This window comes from Lissotriton vulgaris, chromosome 12 (genome assembly GCF_964263255.1).
Source record: "Lissotriton vulgaris chromosome 12, aLisVul1.2, whole genome shotgun sequence".
NCBI lineage: Eukaryota > Metazoa > Chordata > Amphibia > Caudata > Salamandridae > Lissotriton > Lissotriton vulgaris.
This window is the reverse complement of record NC_141700.1, coordinates 698,839,387-698,863,311: the sequence shown is the minus strand read 5'-3', so window position 1 is coordinate 698,863,311 and position 23,925 is coordinate 698,839,387. Positions and strand designations below refer to the sequence as shown.

Here is a 23,925-nt window from a genome sequence, read left to right as displayed (position 1 = left end):
GCAGTGCTACGCTGTGACCGTATGCAGTGCTACGCTGTGACCTTACGCAGTGCTACGCTGTGACCATACGCAGTGCTACGCTGTGACCGTACGCAGTGCTGGGACCTTACACAGTGCTATACTGTGACCTTACGCAGTGCTGCGCTGTGACCTTACGCAGTGCTACATTGTGACCGTATACAGTGCTACGCTGTGACCTTACGCAGTGCTACGCTGTGACCTTATGCAGTGCTGCGCTGTGACCTTACGCAGTGCTACGCTGTGAACTTATACAGTGCTAGGCTGTGACCTTACGCAGTGCTACGCTGTGACCTTACACAGTGCTACATTGTGACCGTATACAGTGCTACGCTGTGACCTTACGCAGTGCTACACTGTGACCGTATACAGTGCTACGCTGTGACCTTACGCAGTGCTACGCTGTGACCTTATGCAGTGCTGCGCTGTGACCATACGCAGTGCTGGGACCTTAAACAGTGCTAGGGTGTGACCTTATGCAGTGCTGCGCTGTGACCTTACGCAGTGCTACACTGTGACCGTATACAGTGCTACGCTGTGACCTTACGCAGTGCTGCGCTGTGACCTTACGCAGTGCTGCGCTGTGACCTTACGCAGTGCTACGCTGTGACCTTATGCAGTGCTACGCTGTGACCTTACGCAGTGCTACTCTGTGACCTTACGCAGTGCTACTCTGTGACCTTACGCAGTGCTACGCTGTGACCTTACGAGTGCTGCGCTGTGACCATACGCAGTGCTGGGACCTTACACAGTGCTAGGCTGTGACCTTACACAGTGCTAGGCTGTGACCTTACGCAGTGCTACTCTGTGACCTTACGCAGTGCTACGCTGTGACCTTACGCAGTGCTACGCTGTGACCTTACGAGTGCTGCGCTGTACGCAGTGCTGGGACCTTACACAGTGCTAGGCTGTGACCTTACACAGTGCTAGGCTGTGACCTTACCCAGTGCTGCACTGTGACCTTACGCAGTGCTGGGACCTTACACAGTGCTAGGCTGTGACCTTACGCAGTGCTACTCTGTGACCTTACGCAGTGCTACGCTGTGACCTTATGCAGTGCATACGCTGGGACCTTACGCAGTGCATACGCTGGGACCTTACGCAGTGCATACGCTGTGACCTTACACAGTGCTACACTGTGACCGTATACAGTGCTACGCTGTGACCTTACGCAGTGCTACGCTGTGACCTTACGCAGTGCTACTCTGTGACCTTACGCAGTGCTACGCTGTGACCTTACGAGTGCTGCGCTGTGACCATACGCAGTGCTAGGCTGTGACCTTACACAGTGCTGGGCTGTGACCTTACCCAGTGCTACGCTGTGACCTTACACAGTGCTAGGCTGTGAACTTACGCAGTGCTACACTGTGACCGTATACAGTGCTACGCTGTAAACTTATACAGTGCTACGCTGTGAACTTATACAGTGCTACGCTGTGACCTTACCCAGTGCTACACTGTGACTGTATACAGTGCTAGGCTGTGAACTTACACAGTGCTACACTGTGACCGTATACAGTGCTACGCTGTGACCTTACGCAGTGCTACGCTGTGACCTTACGCAGTGCTACGCTGTGACCTTACGCAGTGCTACGCTGTGAAATTATACAGTGCTAGGCTGTGAACTTACACAGTGCTACGCTGTGAACTTACACAGTGCTACGCTGTGACTTTACACAGTGCTACACTCCTCATACACAGTGCTACGCTGCGAACTTACACAGTGCTGTGCTGCGATCTTGCACAGTGCTACAGTGCGATCTTACACAGTACTACGCAGCGACCTTACACAGTGCTACGCTGCGATCTTACACATGCTATGCTGCGATCGTACACAGTGCTACGCTGCAATCTTTCAGTGCTACATTGTGACCTTAAACAGTGCTACACTGCGACCTTTCACAGTATTACACTGCAATCTTACACAGTGCTACACTGCAATCTTACACAGCTCTATACTTCAACCTTACACAGTGCTACACTGCAACCTAAACAACAAACAAACCTAGGGGTCTAAAAAATGGGGTGTCTGGAACCTCTAAAAAGGAGGTCTTAATGTTACTGTTAATACATCAAGACCGAGTCACGACTGACTAGTAGTTTATAAGGGACAGGAAATGTCAAAGGGCCATCAGTGATTGCAGAGGAATATCATATAGGATTCCCATCAACAGTACTTCACTACACTTCACTACACCTTTCACTTTTGTTGCACTGCACCTGAACCCATCAGATCAGAGTCACTTGGTCCTAAAGTGATTGCGGGCTGGAATCCCGGTGGATAAAGAGTACGATCAAGGTCTCAATGATCTAGAGACACGAGACCCTTAAGGATGACCAAGTGATAGTATTGATCATCATAAGTACTTTAATTAGGTAGAAAAGTAATATGGCAGATACCCTCCATTATCCAAACTATAAAACAAACGTAACCACTCATTGGATGATGTCATCAGTGATGTCATCAATGATGTAATTTGAGATGTCATCAGTGAAGTCATAACTGCTGTCAAAGAATATGTCATGAGGGATGTAATATCTGAGGTCTTAAGCAGTGCATGGCAGGGGAGCCTGTTGAGAATTTGCGTTTTTTTTTAGCTCAAAATGTTAATGTTGTCACTGACATTTTCACTCAACAATAATGTTACTTTAACCTTTTGGTTTGTTCAGTAAGCGTTTTCTTTTTAAACAAACAGATTTTTTTAATCACATCTAACTATAACATTACTTTAACCTTTGCATTTTTTTAGTGAATTTCTTTTTTTTTTTTTCAACCTAAAGTAATATTTTATTACCATACATAAAGCTAACCCCCTACAGCGAATGGCCTTTGGCCATGCACAGCAAGGAATTGGCCAACAAACAGCCAGCCCCATGCTATGCATGGACTTTTGTTGCATGGTGCATGGGGTTGTCCATAGGGCCTGGCTTGCAGCCAGACCCTGCATCCAACTCATCCACAGATAGCCTACTGGAGGCAACCAAACCCACGCAGCCTATGTTTGTGCATGGCATTAGCCGCAGGGCCTTTCTTGCAGCCAGGCCCTGCTTCTAACGTCCACAAGGCGGCCAAGCACACTCTGCACACTGCCTGTGGCCGTGCGCAGCAGGATGTTGGCCACAGGGCTTGGCCCGCTGCCAGGCCCTGAGGCCAGATCCCCAGCAGGCTGCTAACCCCACACCGCACACAGCCTTTGGTGTGTGCAGCGTAGGGTTGGCCTTCAGGCCCCGGGCACCACCCCCTGGGGCAAAACATATACACTAAGGAGAGTGGGTGTACAGCACTCTCTCCAACACTTAATTGTCTCTGGGGCCCCCATCCCCGGGGCAAGCTCCAATTAAGAGTTGGGGGGGGGGTGGCTTTAAAAGTCCCTATACACCCTATCCTCTGGGGCCAACTACAAATAAACAGGGGAGGAGGGTGTGCGGCCCCCTGAGCCTTCTTGCGCTCCAGGGACCCACACCCTTAGACCAAACTCTAATGTGACAGAGACTTACAGGCAGTAAAACAGATCTCACCTCTGCTCCCAGCCAATGGAAGCATTTTAAAGCTCTCTCCCTCTGTGGGCAAACATTGTGTTTGCTCGCATTTGGTGGGAGATACAAAACTACTCCCACCAGGCGGAAGCAAACACAAGTTTCCCTGCGGGTGCTGCTGCTGGTAGGGAAACCACTGTGCCCCGATGGTGGTCTCTCCAGGACACCGTATGTGAGGCAGCCCTAGAGAATGGGGTCACCAGTGTCTTTTAAAGGCTCGGGGAAGGGGAGGCACGCTGCCGCCTCCCATTAAAAAATACTGTGGGCCCCGTCGATGGAGTCCCCTTGTAGTTCCGTAGTTTGTGGGTGTGGTTCGGTGGTTCAGAACCCGTTCAATAAAGATCGTCGGAAATAGACGATTTTGGTGTCAGACCGCAAATCACGAGTGCGGTATGTATGAGTGTTTTCTCATTAATCGATCAATGAGAACACTATGTATTTAGGGATTTTGTTTGAACCTTCCGGGTCCATTTTGTGTGCGGCAGCCATTTTTGTGTGGTTGCCCTCACATAGGCCGATGACTGAGGCCGAACGGGTCCATGAGACACGTACACCTTAGCTGACTTCTGAATGACCTGGCCGAACTGACTCCCTTGCCCGAGGCTGACCTCGCTGAGCCAGTTCCTTGTTAAGCAGCTGGTCAGATAAAGATCAAAGAGCAGGACATGCCAGAGTTTATAGTACACTGCACCCACCTTTCTATCTTGTTTCCAATCTGTTTCCTTCCTTTATGATAATCACTGATTTGGGTTGAGGGTTTTATGATGGGTTTGTCCGGCCTGATCGAACAGAAATTGGAATGTGCTTGGTCATTTCTGGTGGGCTGGACAACGGAAAGTGGGATTGTCGTCATACGCTACTTTAAAAAATGTCATGTTCCTATTGGTCAGTTTGATATGAACCCAATGCTAATTTGGAATGTTGCCTGAGGCTTGATTTTTGGCATAAAAGACCATTCTCCGCTCATTGAATTTGTGCAGTCTCTAGCGAACCACCCGTGTTGTGCTTCGTAGACCTCTGTTCCTGGTTGCAGCCAATAAACTTTGGTTTTTGACGTCATCGAGAAGTATCCCGTGTCTCTGTTTGCCAAGGCAGGGGTACTCGAAGGCATCGGGCGTTTTCCCTGACGCCGCTGGGTTCTAAAACCCGGTCCTTCACCCTCGGGCTGAATACAGCTCTGGGAGTGGGGCTAAAACAGACACTAGGGGATGTGGTACCTGGGGCCGAATGTGGCTCAGGGAGGAGTGCTGCGTGCCTCCTACCCAGATTAATTAAATTGGGCCCATGGGATGGAGTCCTGCCCCTTCCACTTAATTAAACCTTGCAACCCTAGGCCTCCATTTGTTGTTTTTTGGTGTTCTTTTTTGCTTCAATGATACAGGATCGGGGCAAAAATTGCTGTGGTTTTCATGATTTTGGCTTTGGGGCGGGGTCTCTCTGGTTACCCCCCCCATGGGGATTAGGAGGGGCAGAGAATCCCTACCATGCCCCCTTATAGCATTTTTTTAAAATTCAGAACAGGGGACTCATTTTTGAGTCCTTTAAAGGCTGCCAGCAATATTTTATTCATGTTGCTGGCAGTCAATCAGAGCGCTCGCTCCCTCTGGAGTCTGGCTCCTGTGGGAGCGAGATGACCCAATAGAAAAACAGCTCTTGGGGCCAATCAGAGTGCTCTATTTTTTAAAATTGGGTTTGGAAGGACTCTTGCAAGAGTTCCTCAAACTCACTCGTCCAGATGTCCAAATATTTTTTAACCTTCATTTCCCAGAAACTACTGAACAGATTTACACCAAATCACAAAAAGCACAATCAGCGGACCAAGATCTAGCTTATGCCAAATTTGGAGTAATTTTGTTCTGCAGTTTTTGCTATAGCCCTTCCTAAAGAAGTCTTGGCCCCGCTTGATTGATCACCCCGAAACATTCAATGCACAAACTAGGCAAAAAAGTTTTTTTGAAACTTTTGTGGAGATTTGTCAAACAGTGCCGAAGTTATAAGCAACACAAAAAACATACTTCCTATGGAAAACGTTGATCTAAGTATAACTACCCAGTGGGGACCACCACTGGGTAATTAATATATAAACATATTTGTATACACTATATATATATATATATATATATATATATATATATATATATATATATATACAATCTTTGCAACTTTAAACTTAGTGTTGCATACAGTTTCTAGAGTGCTACATTTTTGAGCCTAGATGGTGATACGTTGTCTTTTTAGAACAGGCAACACCATGAGCTCAATCAGAACCACACAGTGAGATTAGGTGGCACTACACTGTCAGCCCACCCACTGCTATATTGTGAGATGAATGTGCTACATTGCATTTGTACAGTGCTATTCTGCGAGCTTACTGTACTCCAGACACTATATTGATGGGATGAATCATCCTAGACACACATATTACAAAGAAGCAGTAAAAAAATGTTAATGAAAGCTTGTTGGAATATCTGGGAAGCTCCCAAGTGTTTGACGGGGCACTAAGGCCGACAACAAGCAATAAATAAATACAAACCTTTGTCCTCCTCTATCATTCCAAATCCAAACAACTGACTAACCTATCCACCACTTAAAAAGTACTTGCATGTTTCACTATACTAATTCAACACTAATCCTCTATGGGTCCCGGAGTAGCGGGCTACCCGCCGAAAAAGCGCTTCAACGCCTCGTCAGGGGTAGTAAGCGCTATATAAATGCAATTACAATACAATACAATTCCCACATGTAGCAACATGATAAAAGAAAACCACACACTCAAGATAAAACAGCACAGAACATAAGTATTCCACGTGGCTCTAGAAACAGTGAAATGCCTTAGGCATTCTCAATGAAAGAGGATGGCATCATGGAGGTGCAACTTGCCCTGGACTCAGACCCTGCTCATGATCCAGCACTGAACAGTCAGTTGAACCCATATGAGATGAGCCACACCCCCAAAGTGGGAATGGAAATAGGTCCACACAGTCCAGGGATCTTGAGGATGGTAAATAGGGCATAGTAAGTGGCTTACTGTAGCCTTGCTGCCATCAGAGAAACGTGCTTATAGGTAGAGCCTGCTTTTCTCTTACTTTGTGGTTCCAGAGGGCACCAAAGCAGTAATAGTGCTGTAAAATGTGTTCTGTTCTGGTTTCTACTTCTGGGTTCCCTTCAGTGGTGTTTTATCAGTTTCAAAGTTAGTAGTTTTAACTGAGAATTAGAAACCTTAAATATGTTCAGAACAGCTACAATGTCAGAACGTTTAAGCTTTCACAAAGAATCTCGAGCAAATTTCCTAAATTGATATCTAAATTTACTCCTTTAAAATATCATAGTTAGATTCCTGTTACATTGGTAATTGCACCCAACAACACTTTATTTTCAGATGGGGTAGAAGAGGAGCTTTATGCACATGCAAAACACTTCAAATGTGGAGGAAAGACAGGAAAATGAGTATATATATATTACCCCTAATACTAATGTTGTGCATTGTCTGCCTTCCAACAATCTACAGGTGTGGGATATGGGGAGATCGGCACATTTCTGGAAATGTCAATGTTTTTACATTTCTAGGCACACCTTAATGGATTTTCAGAATCCCCATTAATGTGTTGATTTTTGAAATTTAAGCTGTGTCATTATATGTTTACAAGCCGTCTGTTGTTGGATTTACATAATGGCTCACACTTTTGCTCTTGAGGCAATGTAGTCCTTTCAATCCGCTCTCCTTGTTAATTTAATTGTGTGGCTTGCCCAGTGTTAGATTGAAAGCAAATGTCTACACAATATGTGAACTAAGTTTCATAGCTTCAAATTAGCTCAGTGCTATTCCTGACACCGCCAGCCAGTCCCAGTTTTTAGCCAAAACCACTTTGCATGCTAGGAAATTCTAAGTGCATGCACATTATGGGAAAGGAAACCTTTTAATTTCAAGGGAACAGACAACAGTTCAGCCAGCAGGCCTTCCTGAAACACATCTAGTTGAGCACTTCACTCAGAGCTTGGTTCATTGATGTCCACTGTTTAGGGCCCTGATGTCCTAGTGCCCTGCCTCCTTGTTTGGTCCATTTGAATGCTCTTTGGCCATTTATATGTTCAAATGCAGAGTGTAAGATCTTTTTGTGTGTGTCTTGTGGAGGTAAATCTTTGCAGATATCTTGAAACTGTGCCCCAGTAAATTTTGTAGATAGTGCATAGTATACTTTAAACTTGATTCTGGAAGCCAATGCAGAGCCTTTAAGGCTGGTTTTATGTGACCACATCTCCCTGTATGGTAGGTTATGGTTGGTTTGTTTTGGAGCCTTTCCATCCACTCAATGTGCTTTTCTGGAAGCCTAATGTATAAAACATTGCTAAAGACTAGTCTTACCATGACCAGGGATCTTGTCTATGTATTCTAGAGGTCAAGTTGGAGGAAAGGATGGAGGCTCTCTCTTTGAAAGGGAGTTTCAGGTTCATGCCCTTGACATCCACATTTATTTGGCCTTGATGGAAAGTTCTGAAGTTTCTTATTATCAATGCAATGGAAGGTGGTGAACCTATGACCGAAGGCCATTTGAAGACTGAATTTTCGGTTTCTGATGTTCTCAAATCAAGGACCTTGGTCTTCATTCCAGTTGGACAAACTAAGCTCTCCTCCTTCCAGTGGAATCTGTGGTCAAGGCATATAGTGATGATAGCCTGCCATCTGGACCTGTTTTCCATCTGTAAATGGATCTGTGGGGTTTTGGCGTATATTTGGAAGCTGACCAGGCACAACAAATACTCCCACACTTTGATTTTTAAAGTGCCTAGCTCAGTTGGAGAACAAGTGAAATACTTAGCTTCAAAGAGACAGGGGGGATGTACATGTAGCAAAATAAAGATATACTTTATCTAAAAGTGGTTATAAAATGTAGTGGACCTATTCAAATATCTCTATTTCACTTTTTCTTTAGCTATATTTTTGTATGCGTCTTTTTATTCTCTTTTTTCACTCCTAACATGATATACTCTGTTGGGGCATCTTTCTCTTTAGAGTTCATTGCCAGCATCCCACATGACTTTGAACATTATTTTCTCTATCCCCTCACTAACATTTCCGTTAAATAAATTCCACTTCATTCTTCTACATCCTTGCTGTCAATATTGCCGAACCCCTCTTAGGTTATCTGGGTACAATGTTAGATATCACCCTGATCCAGAGACAGTTTTGAGGCATGGGCAACGGAGGCTCTGGCCAGGGCCCCAGACTTTTACGGGGCCCCCTACTAGGGCCAATTCTTTTCTGCAGAGACACTTGTCCTGGTGACCTTGAATAATTCTTAAACAGATTGTTTTAAATACCAGTTTTCTTTATTTTTAATATGGGTGATGTGTGGGAGTGTCAGAGAAATGTTGTTTGTTTCACTCATTATCCATAAAACCGTTTCTTTTAGATCAAAACAGGACCTGCTTGTGAGACATGGGAGGGCGTCACAGAGATTTTTTGCAGCAATATTAGTGAGATGCTGCTGTGTTAGAATTCTGAAAACAAACGTCACTATCCCTGAATATTATTTGCAAACACATTTAGAATTTGGACGAGTGTGCCTGTGCACTGTCCGTGGCCTGGTTAAAGAGGGCATGAAAGAGTTAACATCATAAATTATAAACTGTTTCGATCAGGGGCCCCCAAAATACGTTTGGTCAGGGTTCCAACAATACTTAAGTTGTCCCTGCCTTAATCACTTAAATTAGTCAGAATTTCACCCGTATTTCGCAATTTTCCTACTTATTTCCAGCTCCATAAGACTCTTCTTTGGAGGAAACTATTCTTCCTCTTTGGTGTGTATCACCTTTGCACTTGTAGTAGTTATGTCTTTTGAAAGAATCCACTGACCCTCTTTCTGATATCTCAGCAGTATGCTTTATTTCCAATGTCGAAGCTTGAATTTAATTGACCTTTTTAAGTGACCCTTTAATCGTCTCTTCGCATGCCTCTAAGTGGCTTCTGAGGAGTACCCAGCGATAGTTCTTCCCCTCTACTGCTATCCCTCCATTTTGTAGGCTTTGACTATAGAATTCCATCATAGTGAACATCACATGACAAATCCTGCATTATTTTCAAGTTCAAGCTCAAGTTAAAAATTGTATCGCACACTACTCTCCCAGAGGGTCTCAAGGCGCTTGAGGGAGGGGGGGGGGGGGGCGGGGGTTGTTACTTATCAAATATCCAAGTTTTGAGTTGTTTTCTGAAGGAGAGGTGGTTCTGTGTAAGGCAGAGGTGGGTGGGGAGAGAATTCCAGGTTTTGGCCGCTAAGTAGGAGAAAGATCTTCCTCCCGTGGTGGATCTTCGGATGCGTGGAATCTCGGCGAGGTCTTGATTGGACGATCGTAGTTTGCGGGTGGGGGTGTAAAAGGTCAGGCGCGTGTTGAGGTATTTGGGTCCTAGGTTGTAGAGGGCTTTGTGTGCGTGGGTGAGGAGACGGAACGTTATTCTCTTGTTGACGGGGAGCCAGTGAAGGTCTCTCAGGTGACCGGATATGTGATTGTGGCGGGGGATGTCTAGGATGAGTCGGGCGGAGGCGTTCTGAATGCGTTGGAGTTTTTTCTGTAATTTGGCTGTGGTTCCGGCGTAGAGGGTGTTTCCGTAGTCCAGTCGGCTTGTGACAAGTGCTTGGGTGACCGTCTTTCTTGTTTCGGTGGGGATCCATCGGAGGATCTTTTTGAGCATACGTAAGATGTTAAAGCATGATGATGAGATGGCGTTGACTTGTCTGGTCATCGAGAGGGAGGAGTCCAGGATGAATCCCAGGTTGCGTGCGTGGTCCGTTGGTTTAGGTTCGCTGCCCAGGGCCGGTGGCCACCATGAGTCGTCCCAAGCAGAGGGGGATGATCCTAGGATGAGGACTTCCGTCTTGTCTGAATTCAGTTTTAAACGGCTGTTCTTCATCCACTCGGCTACGTCTTTCATCCCTTCGTGTAGGTTGGTTTTGGCGGTGTTCGGGTCTTTAGTGAGGGAGAAGATCAGTTGGGTGTCGTCTGCATAGGAAATGATGTTGAGGTTGTGTTGGCGCGCGATGGATGCGAGGGGGCTCATGTAGACGTTGAAGAGGGTGGGGCTGAGGGATGATCCTTGTGGTACGCCACAGATGACTTCGGTGGACTCTGATCTGAAAGGGGGAAGTCGGACCCTCTGGGTTCTTCCGGCGAGGAACGAGATGATCCAGTCGAATGCTTTCCTTGTATCCCGACGTTGCTGAGGCGTTGTACAAGGGTGCTATGACAGACCGTGTCGAACGCTGCGGAGAGGTCCAGTAGGATGAGGGCAGCTGTTTCCCCGTTGTCAAGTAGTGTTCGAATGTCCTCTGTGGCTGCGATGAGGGCGGTCTCGGTGCTGTGTTTGGCACGGAACCCGGACTGTGAAGGGTCGAGGGATCCGTTAGACTCGAGGAAGGCGGCCAGCTGACTGTTGACGGTCTTCTCAATGACTTTGGGAGGAGCGAAATGGGGCGATAGTTCTTAAGTTTGGTGGGGTCTGCTGTGGGTTTCTTCAGGAGGGCACTGAGTTCGGCATGTTTCCAGCTTTCCGGGAAGGTAGCGGTGTTGAGGGAGCAGTTGATATCCCGGAGATGGGGTGCGATGATGGAGTCGGCTTTGTTGAAGATGTGGTGGGGGCATGGGTCGGTTGGCGATCCGGAGTGGATGGAGTTCATCAAGTGGATGGTGTCTTCAGTGCTGATTTGGTTCCATGCGCAAAGGTTGGTGGTGGGGGGCTTCAGTTCGGTGGTAGGGGGGTGGACTGGTCGCCGAAGCTGTTATGTATGTCAGCGATTTTTGCTGTGGAAGAACGAGGCGAGAGAGTCGCAGAGGACTTGAGAGAGAGTGATGTCGTTGGTGCTGGCGCTGGGATTGGAAAGCTCTTTGACAATGCTGAAGAGTTCCTTGCTGTTGTGGGCGTTGTTGTCGAGTCAATCCTTAAATGCTGATTTCTTGATGGATCGGATCAGCTGGTGGTGTTTGCAGGTGGCGTTCTTGAGGGCGGTCATATTGTCTGTTGTTGGGTTTTTTCGCCAGGCTTTCTCGAGGGTGCGGCAGTTCTTTTTGGAGTTCTTAAGGTCGTCATTGAACCAGGGGGCTTTTTTGCCACCTGGCTTGTTTTGATGGTTTTTCAAGGGTGCTAATTTGTCAGCGCTGTGGGTGATCCATTGTGTGAGGTTGATGGCTGCTTGATGTGGGTCCGATGATTTGGCGGGAGGGTTTTGGTATAGCGATGTGGTGAATTGGTCGGTGGTAATTTTGTTCCAGTTTCTGCGGGGGACTTGTTGTGGGTGGTGGTGGGTCGTGATCTTTCTGTAGTTGAAGTGGACGCAGCTGTGGTCCGTCCAAAGGAGTCCTGTGGTGTGATTGAAGGAGATGTGCTTGCTGAAGGAGAAGATTGGGTCGAGCGTGTGTCCGGCGTAGTGGGTAGGGGTGTTTACCAGTTGTTTGAGTCCGAGATTGGCGAGGTTGTCCAGAAGGGTGGTGGTGTTGCTGTCGTTGTTTTTTTCCAGGTGGAAGTTGAGGTTTCCTAGGAGAATGTAGTCCTCGGAGGGGAGGGCGTGTGGGCTGATGAAGTCAGAGATGTCTTCGCTGAATTGTGTGCGGGGTCCTGGTGGTCTGTAGATGAGGGTGCCTCTGAGTGTGGTCTTAGGGTCGGTGTGAATCTGGAAGTGAAGGTGTTCGGCGGCTGTGAGGTTGTCGTCGGAACTGGTCGTGATGCGGATGGTGTTCTTATGGACGATGGCGATGCCTCCTCCTGTTTGGTTGATGCGGTCCTTTCGGATGATCTTGTTACCGTCCGGGATGGCTATGGCGATGTCGGGCGCTGATGAGGCGTTTATCCAGGTTTCTGTAAGAAAGGCGACGTCCGGCGTTGTGGTGTCTAGTAGGTTCCATAGTTCAATGGCGTGTTTGTGGACCGAGTGGGTGTTGAGCAGGATGCACTTCAGGTGGTGACAATGCTAGAATGCCTGTTTTTCTTCCACCTCAGGATACCTTCCAAACTCAATACCTTTGAGATCGTCTACACCCTGATTTTCTACTTTTTAAGTAACATAACATGCTGTGGGTATTATGAAAGCCCGAGCTCTTTGTAAAAGTCATATAATCAGTGTTACTTATTTATTTTATTTATTCATTTATAAAGTTTTATATAGCGCGAACATGATCAATAGGGTGGAAGGAAGGACAAAAATGCAATATAGTGCCTCTCTTTTCACATGCTTTACTTAATCTTGCATTCCACAAGAGTCAGCTATAGACTTATACTTGCACATCTGTATTGGGAGCAGAAATCTTCCATCCTCAAATTCGAACTAAATTGGTATTAAATGGCGATCCGAGTAGAAATGCATTACTTATGATAGGTTTGAGTGTTTATCTTGCAAAGAGAAATGACAATTATCAATTGTTTATAGTTTTTGAATCACTGCATTGCACATCATCTCAAAAGTTAACTGGAGGACAAGAACTACTTATTCCACCTAGCCTTATTGTAGTCAAAAAAGTTATTTTGCTGGAGGGTTTTATGAGCATGATTATCTATCTATCTATCTATCTATCTATCTATCTATCTATCTATCGATCTCCTGTCCTCAAACTAAGATTACATGGATAATAATTTTCTTTGATCTTCACTTGCAGCTTCAGTGGTTGCCCATTGGATACAGTTGAAGAAAACACCCGCATCCACCTACAATCTCCAGTCAGTTGTCATCAAAACACTACAAACAAGTCTGTTGCCTTCATCAAAATTGAACTTGCATCAGTTGTCCAGTGACTGAGCTTCTAAACCCAGATTTCGACCAATTTAGAATGCAGTGCGCGTATTAATGGAGATACCCTTGCACTGTTGGTTGCAAGAGGTTTTCGACTTCACTCTGCCATCATCTGGCTGTGCTTCTCCACCAGGGCTCGCTTTGTAGCTGTTATCCAGTGGGGCATGCCAAGAAAGACCCTAATATATGCAGTTAAGAATAAGAGTGTAACCAGACGTAGCACCTGGTTGGAAGGTGAGATCTTCAAGAACGGCAATCACCAAAAAATTGCGCATCTTAGGATGGTCTAAAACGTGATCTATTGGAAACATCTGTTGAGATGGTCTCCTAGAGATGTTGCCTTGAGTCTTTCACGTATATTTTGACTTTTGGAGTAGGAATGGACTGCTGAGCACCAGCACTCACTTTGTGTCAGAGCGGAGAACAGTCGCCAGTGGGTGCTGCTCCACGTACTTGTACCCATTCACATCTGGGGGTTGGAATTGGTATTACACCCCAGAAGAAATCGAATGAAGGAATAACCGCTCTCCCAGAATCATGGCTATGGACCGAATAGACCCTCCCAGCCTGGACTGGAAAGCGTTTGAGTCTCGCCTGGCCCAGCTGCAGCAGAATGAGGCGAAGAAGGAAACGGAGATCGTCAACCAGTACTACCCTGGGTACAACACGGTGAGTCGTGTTCATTTAAATATTTGTTTACTTCTTGAAAAAGTGAAGTTAGCCAGTTCTCATTAACAGATCCTGAGCCTGATTTTATTGGAGCATGGTAATGCATTTATCCTTTTAAAAGCAGTGGTAACTTACTTTCCTCCAGAATTGAAATTTCCACTTGAAGCTGAAAAGATGACTTTCAGAAAAACAACTTGTATTATTCTTTATACAACACTAGGTGGCAGGAGTGGGCATAGCATGTGAATGTACAAGACCACAAGTGGCACGCAGATGGTTACAGGTAAGTAACATTTCACTTCCCTCATAACTTTAATTCTATTAGAGAAGACTCCTCTCTCAAACTTGTAATCCCACTAGTTGAGAATCCACCAGAGAAAATTATGTTAGCCTGGTTTTCTGAGGACTATGTACTACCACACTTCTCTAAACGAGGCAATTGATAATTTAGTGCATATGTATCTGAGGTTTGTGGGTGACAGGCACAGCTCTCCTGCTGCTGCATCGCTGTTGCTCCTGTCTTCTCACTGTGTTTTCCCACTTTTTGGGTGCCATCTCTTTGCTTTTCCATCTTTTTCTCTGCTTTCTCCTTCTTTTTCCCCCTAGTTTTTGAGTGCCTTCTCCTTGATTTCCCTTTGTTTTCTTTGCTTTCTCCTAGTTCTTTCTCACACTGTTTCAGTGCATTCTCCTTGCTTTCCCCTCATTTTCATTGCTTTCTCCTTGTTTTAACTTGCCGTGCTGCCCTTGCCTGCCTCCTTTTCCTGCCTCTGCCTGGCCCCTCCCACTGCCCCAAACTCCCCATCACTCCTCCCAGGACCTACTTAATAGAGGCCGCAGCAGGACCCCATTGAGAAGGCCCCATGCCCAGCTCTCCCTGTGCTGCTACATCTCTCAGGTTCCTGTCTTCTCCTTGCTTTTCCCTCATTTTCACTACTTTCTCCTTGCTTTTTCTCCCATTTTTTGAGTGCCTTCGCCTTCATTTTCATTGCTTTCTCCTTGCTTTTAGACCCCTGTTTTTTGAGTGTCTTCTCTTTTTCTTTCCCTTGTTCAATATAATAAATACATAAATAAAAGCAGTCAGCAACTCCAGCCCTTGAGATCTCAGGGGTGATTTGCCGCACTTTATAAATACTTGATTGATTAATTCTATGCACATAGTTCAGTGTTCATTTGCACAGCGAATATAAAGGTAGTTATTTATATACAATGGTAAATATGTGTTAAGATTATGTGTATGGTTTAATTTAAAAAAGCAATGCATTCAATATTGACAAAAGTCAGTTGTGAATTAATTTTTACAGCAACACTTTTACCTCTCCTGATAACGTCATACATCCCATCAAATCCCATCTAACATATAGCAAAAAGCAACTAATTGTTAAGCATTGAAAATTACTCTAATTAAATTAGCTCCAATCCTAAACGCTAAACCTAAAGCCTATCTGTGACAGAATTCCCACACCTAAACCTTAACCCTAAAGCTTTTCCCAACCATGTTCCTAGATCTTGAACACTAATCTTAAACCTTAACCGTAGCCCTATTCTTACCTGAACCCTAATCACTTAACAGAACTTTACATTTCCTGTGCTTTGAAATATGTTTATGTAGGTGAAATCTATTTTCTGTGCTTTAAATTAAATGTTTTGAAAGATACAAGGTCCATGGAACTCCTGGGGTTCCCTCTCCTATGGAGCATCATCAGGGTGATTCAAGGTGGTTTCTGGAGTGATGACTTCAGACAAAGCCATAATACTGAGTGTTATGGATCTCAACTGTGGTAAATTAACACAATGCTATCTTCATGTTTTTCCATGCATTAGATCCAAGTTCGTGTTCTGTGTATTGTAACTCTTACTGAGAAATGTGTTCATGTTTAAACAGTTGCACAAGGCATCCGTGTGGTTAGAAACTATTGTCAGATGTGTTAGAGCAGGGAAAATGCCAATTGCATTCAGCGGCTGACTGTCAGCGGTATTGTTGGCACAAGGCGGTGCTTGGTTTGTGTCAGTGGTGGCAGGTGGTGGGCACCAGCTCATATTTGTTGGGACCTGGACTTATTTTTTATCATTAGACTTTGACCCAGATAATAAGAGAAATAGGCAGAAGAGGGAAAAGTAATGGGGAAGAGAAAAATTAACAGTGACAAAGGGAAACAAAGTATTGACAGAGTTAGCAAGTATGTCCTTGACAAGCCTGCAATGTTTCCTATTTATATGTATGAAAACGTATTCTATAGGCATTAAAATTAATGAAAAATAATAATGTCACCATTTAAAGGAATAAGTAAAAAATAAATCCAAAATATATGAAACAAAGCATGAAATGAGAGCAAAGATGGCTGACCAACCCTGAAAATGAAGTGGACTGCTTTTAGGAGCTGTCTACATGTGCATAATAAAAAAGCCATCACTCAGATTGAAAAGAGCCAATGGCTGAGATCGGCTGAAGCACTGCCCCATGCTTTATGCTCTGGTGGGCGGAAGCAAAATGTGAATGACATTTGAGAATACCAATGAATGAAGAGGGCAAGCAGTCAGCATCTGTACGTATGTATATACATATGTATTTCTAGCATCAGTTTGGAACACGTGAAGATAATGACACAGCTAAAGCTGTCTATAGGTCAGACCCGAAAAGATAGGTCCATGATGATAGAAGAGACATGAGCTAGAATCAAAACTAGGGAGATTTGGCATTCCACAGCACCATGGTGGACTCAGAAGAAAATCCTTGGGTACATGCACTTACATTTATTTTTTTCTTTACAAATAAAAGCTGCAGCACAAATTAGTGAACAAATGGCATGGGCTGGCAGCACAAACTTTTTTTTTTTTATATACATTTTTTATTGAGCAGAGCATAGGTAAGGACAGAACAATACATACAAAGTCAATTTGGATAATGGAAACGTATACAAAATATTTAAAAGCTTCTTCTGTAAAAACCTGGATAAAAAGGGGGATTTTTTTTTTTTTAATACTGTCAAGCCGGGGGCAGTCAATCTTATTGAAAATTAAAAAGGTTTTAGAGTAAGAGCAACGTGCAAAATCCGCAATATTCAAGCATAAAGTGCAAGTACAATACAGTACAATGCAATCCAACAGGAAAAAAAGAGTTAGTGCTTAAAGATTATTGATAGTGAAAAGTTCACAGAAAAAAAGTGCATTCATGACTATTAACTAGACCTAACAACACTTCAAGACTGCTTAAAAACGGTTTAAACATATTAACAGTATTCAATCTTAAATTCTTGATTACCCCCCCTTATTTCCTCAAGATTCTCAAAGGACTTCCAATTCCTGTCGAATCTCCTAACTGCTCCCACTCTACAATCATAAGCTTTTTCAAAATTCCATGACCTCCTCATTTTATTAAGCCATTTCAAATGGGATGGAACTTCCCTTGATTTCCAGTTCTGGAGTATTAGGGAGCGGGCAACAGAGCAAGATACAAATACAAACATTTCCTCAGCCTCTTTAAGCAACCCTCTGTCATTACATATACCGAAGAGGGCCATTTGGCCGTGGGCAGAAGTGTTTTCCCTATAGCCAACTCAATATTTGCAAAAATGGCCTCCCAGAATGGTTTGAGCTGAGGACAAGTGAAAAAAATGTGAAGCCATCCACCCTGGCCATCAGCTTGGCATCTGAAGCACTTGTTCCCAACCTCGGGGAACCTTTTCCCAAGTGCCTCCGGAGTCCAATACGCTAACCAGTGAGACAGAAAAGCCATCCTTTTAAAATTAGCAGCGCGCAAAGATTTATGGCCCAACAAACATAAGGTTTCCCAGTCATTGCGCGTTAAATTGCATTGTGTTAAACGGCTTATTTTATCTAGATGTCGATCTATCATGGCTAATTGCCCGGGACGATGGAGCATCTTGTGCCAGTTCCCTACACTGCTGATTTTGGCTCCATAAAAGAGTGTTACCTTCTCACTTGTAGAGTCGAGTAGGCCCCCTATATCTTTTGTTAGAAAATGGACGATTTGTAAATATTCGCAAAAAAGTTGGTCGCCCAAGAATACTTTCTCTAGCCATCACTTCTTGCCATGTAATAATTCTATTCTGAACGACTGGCAGCACAAACTTTGATAGAAAAAGTATTTGGTCAAGCAGGGGATGGGACATCAACACGTGTCCGGTGGGCTTAGACCTTTAACAGCTGAGTTATTAAAGGCTGTGCATGGCAGGCAGTGCCACCGTCAGAAGCAGTGTTGCAGCAGAGAGAGAATGGGCAGTCTACACGTGCTGGCAGTCAATACAAACTGACTGTCTTAAAGCAGGCAGGGAGTAATGGGTGTACATGCAGCTGGTAACCAACACCAAAAGACTATGTGTCTGGCAGTCAAATCCTGCAGTTTACAGCAGTGTTACAGCATGCAGGCAACAGGCAGTTTATAGGAGGCTGGTGTCGACAACCTGTTGTTGACATCAGTGTTAGTGCAGGCAGGAACAGGTAGATTAAAAGCGACTGGTATCAAATACCTGTTGTTAATAGCATTTGTTCATTTGGCTAGGTACCAGGTAGATTAAAAACACCTGGTGTCAAATACCTGTTGTTAACAGCGGTTGTTCATGCAGGCACATAACGGGTAGATTACAGGTGGCGGGGGTCAAATACCTGTTGTTAACAGCAGTTGTTTATGCAGGCATGGAACAGGTAGATTACAGGTGGCTGGGGTCAAATACCTGTTGGTAACAGCAGTTGTTCATGCAGGTAGGGAACAGGTAGATTACCGGTGGCTGGGGTCAAATACCTGTTGTTAACGGCAGTTGTTCATGCAGGCACGGAACAGGTAGATTACAAGCACCTGGTGTCAAATGCCTGTTGTTAACAGCAGTTGTCATGCAAGCAGGGAACAGGTAGATTACAGGAGGCTGGGGTCAAATACCTGTTGGTAACAGCAGTTGTTCATGCAGGCAGGGAACAGGCAGATTACAAGCGGCTGGTGTCAAATGCCTGTTGTTAACAGCAGTTGTCATGCAAGCAGGGAACAGGTAGATTACAGGAGGCTGGGGTCAAATACCTGTTGGTAACAGCAGTTGTTCATGCAGGCAGGGAACAGGTAGATTACAGGAGGCTGGGGTCAAATACCTGTTGGTAACAGCAGTTGTTCATGCAGGCAGGGAACAGGTAGATTGCAGGTGGCTGGGGTCAAATACCTGTTGGTAACAGCAGTTGTTCATGCAGGCAGGGAACAGGTAGATTGCAGGTGGCTGGGGTCAAATACCTGTTGGTAACAGCAGTTGTTCATGCAGGCAGATCACAAGCGTCTGGTGTCAAATGCTTGTTGTTAACAGCAGTTGTTCATGCAGGCAGGGAAAAGGTAGATTACAAACACCTGGTGTCAAATACTTTTTGTTAACAGCAGTTGTTCATGCAGGCAGGGAACAGGTATATTACAGGCGGCTGGGGTCAAATATCTGTTGTTAACAGCAGTTGTTCATGCAGGCAGGGAACAGGTAGATTACAGGCGGCTGAGGACAAATAACTGTTTTTAACAGCAAGTGTTCATGCAGGCACAGAACAGGTAGATTACAGGTGGCTGGGGTCTAATACCTGTTAATAACAGCAGTTGTTCATGCAAGCACGGAACAGGTAGATTACAGGTGGCTGGGGTCTAATACCTGTTAATAACAGCAGTTGTTCATGCAGGCAGGGCGCAAGTAGATTACAGGTGGCTGGGGTCAAATACCTGTTGGTAACAGCAGTTGTTCATGCAGGCAGGGAACAGGTAGATTACAGGTGGCTGGGGTCACATGCCTGTTGTTAACAGCAATTGTTCATGCAGGCAGGGAACAGGTAGATTACAAGCACCTGGTGTCAAATGCCTGTTGTTAACAGCAGTTGTTCATGCAGGCAGGGAAAAGGTAGATTACAAACACCTGGTGTCAAATACTTTTTGTTAACAGCAGTTGTTCATGCAGGCAGGGAACAGGTATATTACAGGCGGCTGGGGTCAAATATCTGTTGTTAACAGCAGTTGTTCATGCAGGCAGGGAACAGGTAGATTACAGGCGGCTGAGGACAAATAACTGTTTTTAACAGCAAGTGTTCATGCAGGCACAGAACAGGTAGATTACAGGTGGCTGGGGTCTAATACCTGTTAATAACAGCAGTTGTTCATGCAAGCACGGAACAGGTAGATTACAGGTGGCTGGGGTCTAATACCTGTTAATAACAGCAGTTGTTCATGCAGGCAGGGAGCAGGTAGATTACAGGTGGCTGGGGTCAAATACCTGTTGGTAACAGCAGTTGTTCATGCAGGCAGGGAACAGGTAGATTACAGGTGGCTGGGGTCACATGCCTGTTGTTAACAGCAATTGTTCCTGCAGGCAGGGAACAGGTAGATTACAAGCACCTGGTGTCAAATGCCTGTTGTTAACAACAGTTGTTCATGCAGACAGGGAACAGGTAGATTACAGGCGGCTGAGGTCAAATATCTGTTGTTAACGGTAGTTGTTCATGCAGGCAGGGAACAGGTAGATTAAAGGCGGCTGAGGACAAATAACTGTTTTTAACAGCAATTGTTCATGCAGGCACAGAACAGGTAGATTACAGGTGGCTGGGGTCAAATACCTGTTGTTAACAGCAGTTGTTCATGCAGGCAGGGAACAGGTAGATTACAGGTGGCTGGGTCAAACACCTGTTGGCAACAGCAGTTGTTCATGCAGGCAGGGAACAGGTAGATTACATGTGGCTGGGGTCAAATACCTGTTGGTAACAGCAGTTGTTCATGCAGGCAGGGAGCAGCTAGATTACAGGTGGCTGGTGTCAAATACCTGTTGGTAACAGCAGTTGTTCATGCAGGCAGGGAACAGGTAGATTGCAGGTGGCTGGGGTCAAATACCTGTTGGTAACAGCAGTTGTTCATGCAGGCAGGGAACAGGTAGATTACAAACACCTGGTGTCAAATACCTGTTGTTAACAGCAGTTGTTCATGCAGGTAGGGAACATGTAGATTACAGGTGGCCGGGGTCAAATACCTGTTGGCAACAGCAGTTGTTCACGCAGGCAGGGAGCAGGTAGATTACAGGTGGCTGGGGTCAAATACCTGTTGGTAACAGCAGTTGTTCATGCAGGCAGGGAACAGGTAGATTGCAGGTGGCTGGGGTCAAATACCTGTTGGTGACAGCAGTTGTTCATGCAGGCAGGGAACAGGTAGATTACAAACACCTGGTGTCAAATACCTGTTGTTAACAGCAGTTGTTCATGCAGGTAGGGAACATGTAGATTACAGGTGGCTGGGGTCAAATACCTGTTAGTAAAAGCAGTTGTTCATGCAGGGAGGGAACATGTAGATAACAAGTGAGCAACTGGTGTAAAATACCTGTTGTTAACAGTAGTTCTTCATGCAGGCAGGGAACAGGTAGATTACAAGCACCTGGTGTCAAATACCTTTTGTTAACAGCAGTTGTTCATGCAGGCACAGAACAGGTAGATTACAGGCGGCTGGGTTCAAATACCTGTTGAGAACAGCAGTTGTTCATGCAGGCACAGAACAGGTAGATTACAGGCGGCTGGGGTCAAATACCTGTTGATAACAGCAGTTGTTCATGCAAGCACGGAACAGGTAGATTACAGGTGGCTGTGGTCAAATACCTGTTGGTTACAGCAGTTGTTCATGCAGGCAGGGAACAGGTAGATTACAGGTGGCTGGGGTCAAATACCTGTTAAGTAAAAACAGTTGTTCATGCAGGCAGGGAACAGGTAGATTACAAGCGGCTGGTGTCAAATACCTGTTGTTACATCACAAAACAAAATGATGGACGGAGAGTAGAAACATTTTAAACATTCACACCCAGTCCCAGATCTGGGTTAAATCCATTGTTTTTTTGCTCACTATGCCACCCCAGTTTAGACCCAGGTTTATGCAAATCAGTCTTGACCCTGCTCCCCATGGGAACAGTCCAGCCCGAACTGCCAAGCCAGGTCCTCCTTGGACCGAAAACAAGCATCATGGGACTGGTTTCGGGGTAACACCCCTCATCAGCCAGGCTTTTTCACATTGTATTTTCCCACCATCTGTTTCAGGCGAAAATAGAACCCTTTTTTTCTCAGTCCACTTAATTATGGAAACAGGTCTTAGAAAATAACTCAAATTTTGGCCAATTTTGAGGATTGCAGTTTAGTTTCCATAGGTTATGCAGAATTGCTTTAAGTTCTGCTCAGTGTTGCAGCTGGTGAGTGAACAATCAATGGTGGTCTAGGAATCGCCACGAGCCTTAGCGTTTGTCACCAATTCAGATCTAAGGCATGGAAATCACCCAGGTAAAATTGATGGGCGTCTTATGCAGAGGGTTCTTCAGCAAAAGTCTTTGAGGTACAAAAAAGGCTCAGTACTGCGGATGAGCATGGAGAGTCATCTAAGGCTAAAAGGAACTTTAAAAAAAATCTGAGGATGGAAAGTCTCTTAGAGAAACCTTGGAATCATCAGAAAGCCTGCAGCCACAGATGTTAATGCCAGTGGCCAACTAGTGCAAAGAGTACATTCTTTTATTCTGAAGATAATTTATTAAATATTTACTTTGATTTAAATTAATTAATTCTGCTAAGCCATCCTTTTCAAATGATCTTCAAAAACCCCTTTGATGATTCTTAAGTTCACCTTGGACAAGACTGAAAAACAGTGCGCCCCTCCCCACCCACTGCATGTCACCCTGAAGCAACAGGGTCCCACAAACAAGTTTTCCTGCAAGACTTTGAAATGAGGCTTTGACCTCTGCAGATTCAAAGGCAGAAATGAAATGTTTAAAGGGTCTCATTCAAAGCACCCGAAAACTTGGCCACTATGATCCTGGAAGCACCCTCCTTGAAATGGGATAACCTTAGAGAGATGTCAAAATTGCTGACCTTAGTTGCCCACTGACTCTTATTCTGGTGTTGATGCTTCGAGCTCCAACCATAGACATAAAGAAGATGCCATTTTAAGAGGCTTTGGCTTCAAAAACAACATCTCTGGATCTTTCAATGACATTGAAACACAGGCAACTTGTTAGTGAACATTTCATCTGGTAAGATTATTAGAGGGAAAAGTCGCACACCTCCATAAGAAGTGAATCATCTATCGAGTGAGATTGGTCATTCAAAATGGAGTAGAGATTGTATGATAAAAACACAAAAATCTTCTGGTGCTATAAAAGCTTGACAGATGTACGTACAGTCTATATCACGATAAAGAGCTATACCCAGCGAGATCATCATCTCTATCTATATGGACAATTATACAGCGCTGCATAAACTAGACCGGGAAGTTTGGCACTATAAAAATGTAAACATCCATATGGTCACTTGCTTCTCGGGGAGCCTGGTTTACCCGGAAAAGAAAAATTTTTGAGCTTTTTCCTAAATTTGAACTGGTTTGCTTCAAAAATATAATAAACATTGGCCAACCCAATAGGTTTAGTTTGCCTGTCACATACACCACCTAAAGGTGGCATGCAGGCTTGGGAAAAGTAAGTAAAAAATGAACCATAAAATGAATACATTAAAATGAAAGTAAAGTATTTGGCCCACCATCTCTTGCACTGAAGTGGGCTGCTCTTTAGGGTGGTTTGCATATGTGCAGGAGCAGAATGCTGTCACTCCCAGTCAAGGGAGACAATGGCTCAGGTGGGATCACCCACTACGTGTAGGCTCTGGTGAGTGGAAGCAAAATATGAATGGCGCTTGAACAGACCAATGGATGAAGAAGACTTATCAAATGCCCCTCAATATAAACATTTATGTGTGTATTTTTAACATGTTTGTGGGGAAAACCGGAACTAAAATGGGAGTGCAATAGTTTACGTCTTGCATTATATAAGGTACTTAAACAATAGTATAGCAAATGATCATATGTTTAAAGATGACACGTGTTTCATAAAACCTTTACTGAGAACGCCTGGCCCTGATTGTAGAAGATGTGGTGTGTGCAGCATAAGGC

The 23,925-nt window shown here is 44.8% G+C and overlaps 1 protein-coding gene across 3 annotated transcripts in view; it reads left to right on the top strand.

Annotated features, from left to right (window-relative positions):
* LOC147678027 (P2Y purinoceptor 4-like) overlaps positions 1 to 23,925 on the top strand; it is a 220,283-nt gene that overhangs the window by 96,792 nt on the left and 99,566 nt on the right. For all 3 annotated transcript variants that reach the window (XM_086945920.1, XM_086945918.1, XM_086945919.1), the window contains exon 2: positions 13,195 to 13,997. In XM_086945920.1, the coding sequence (XP_086802046.1) occupies positions 13,866 to 13,997 (132 nt within the window). In that variant the 5' untranslated portion in view covers positions 13,195 to 13,865. The remainder of the gene's footprint in view (positions 1 to 13,194; positions 13,998 to 23,925) is intronic.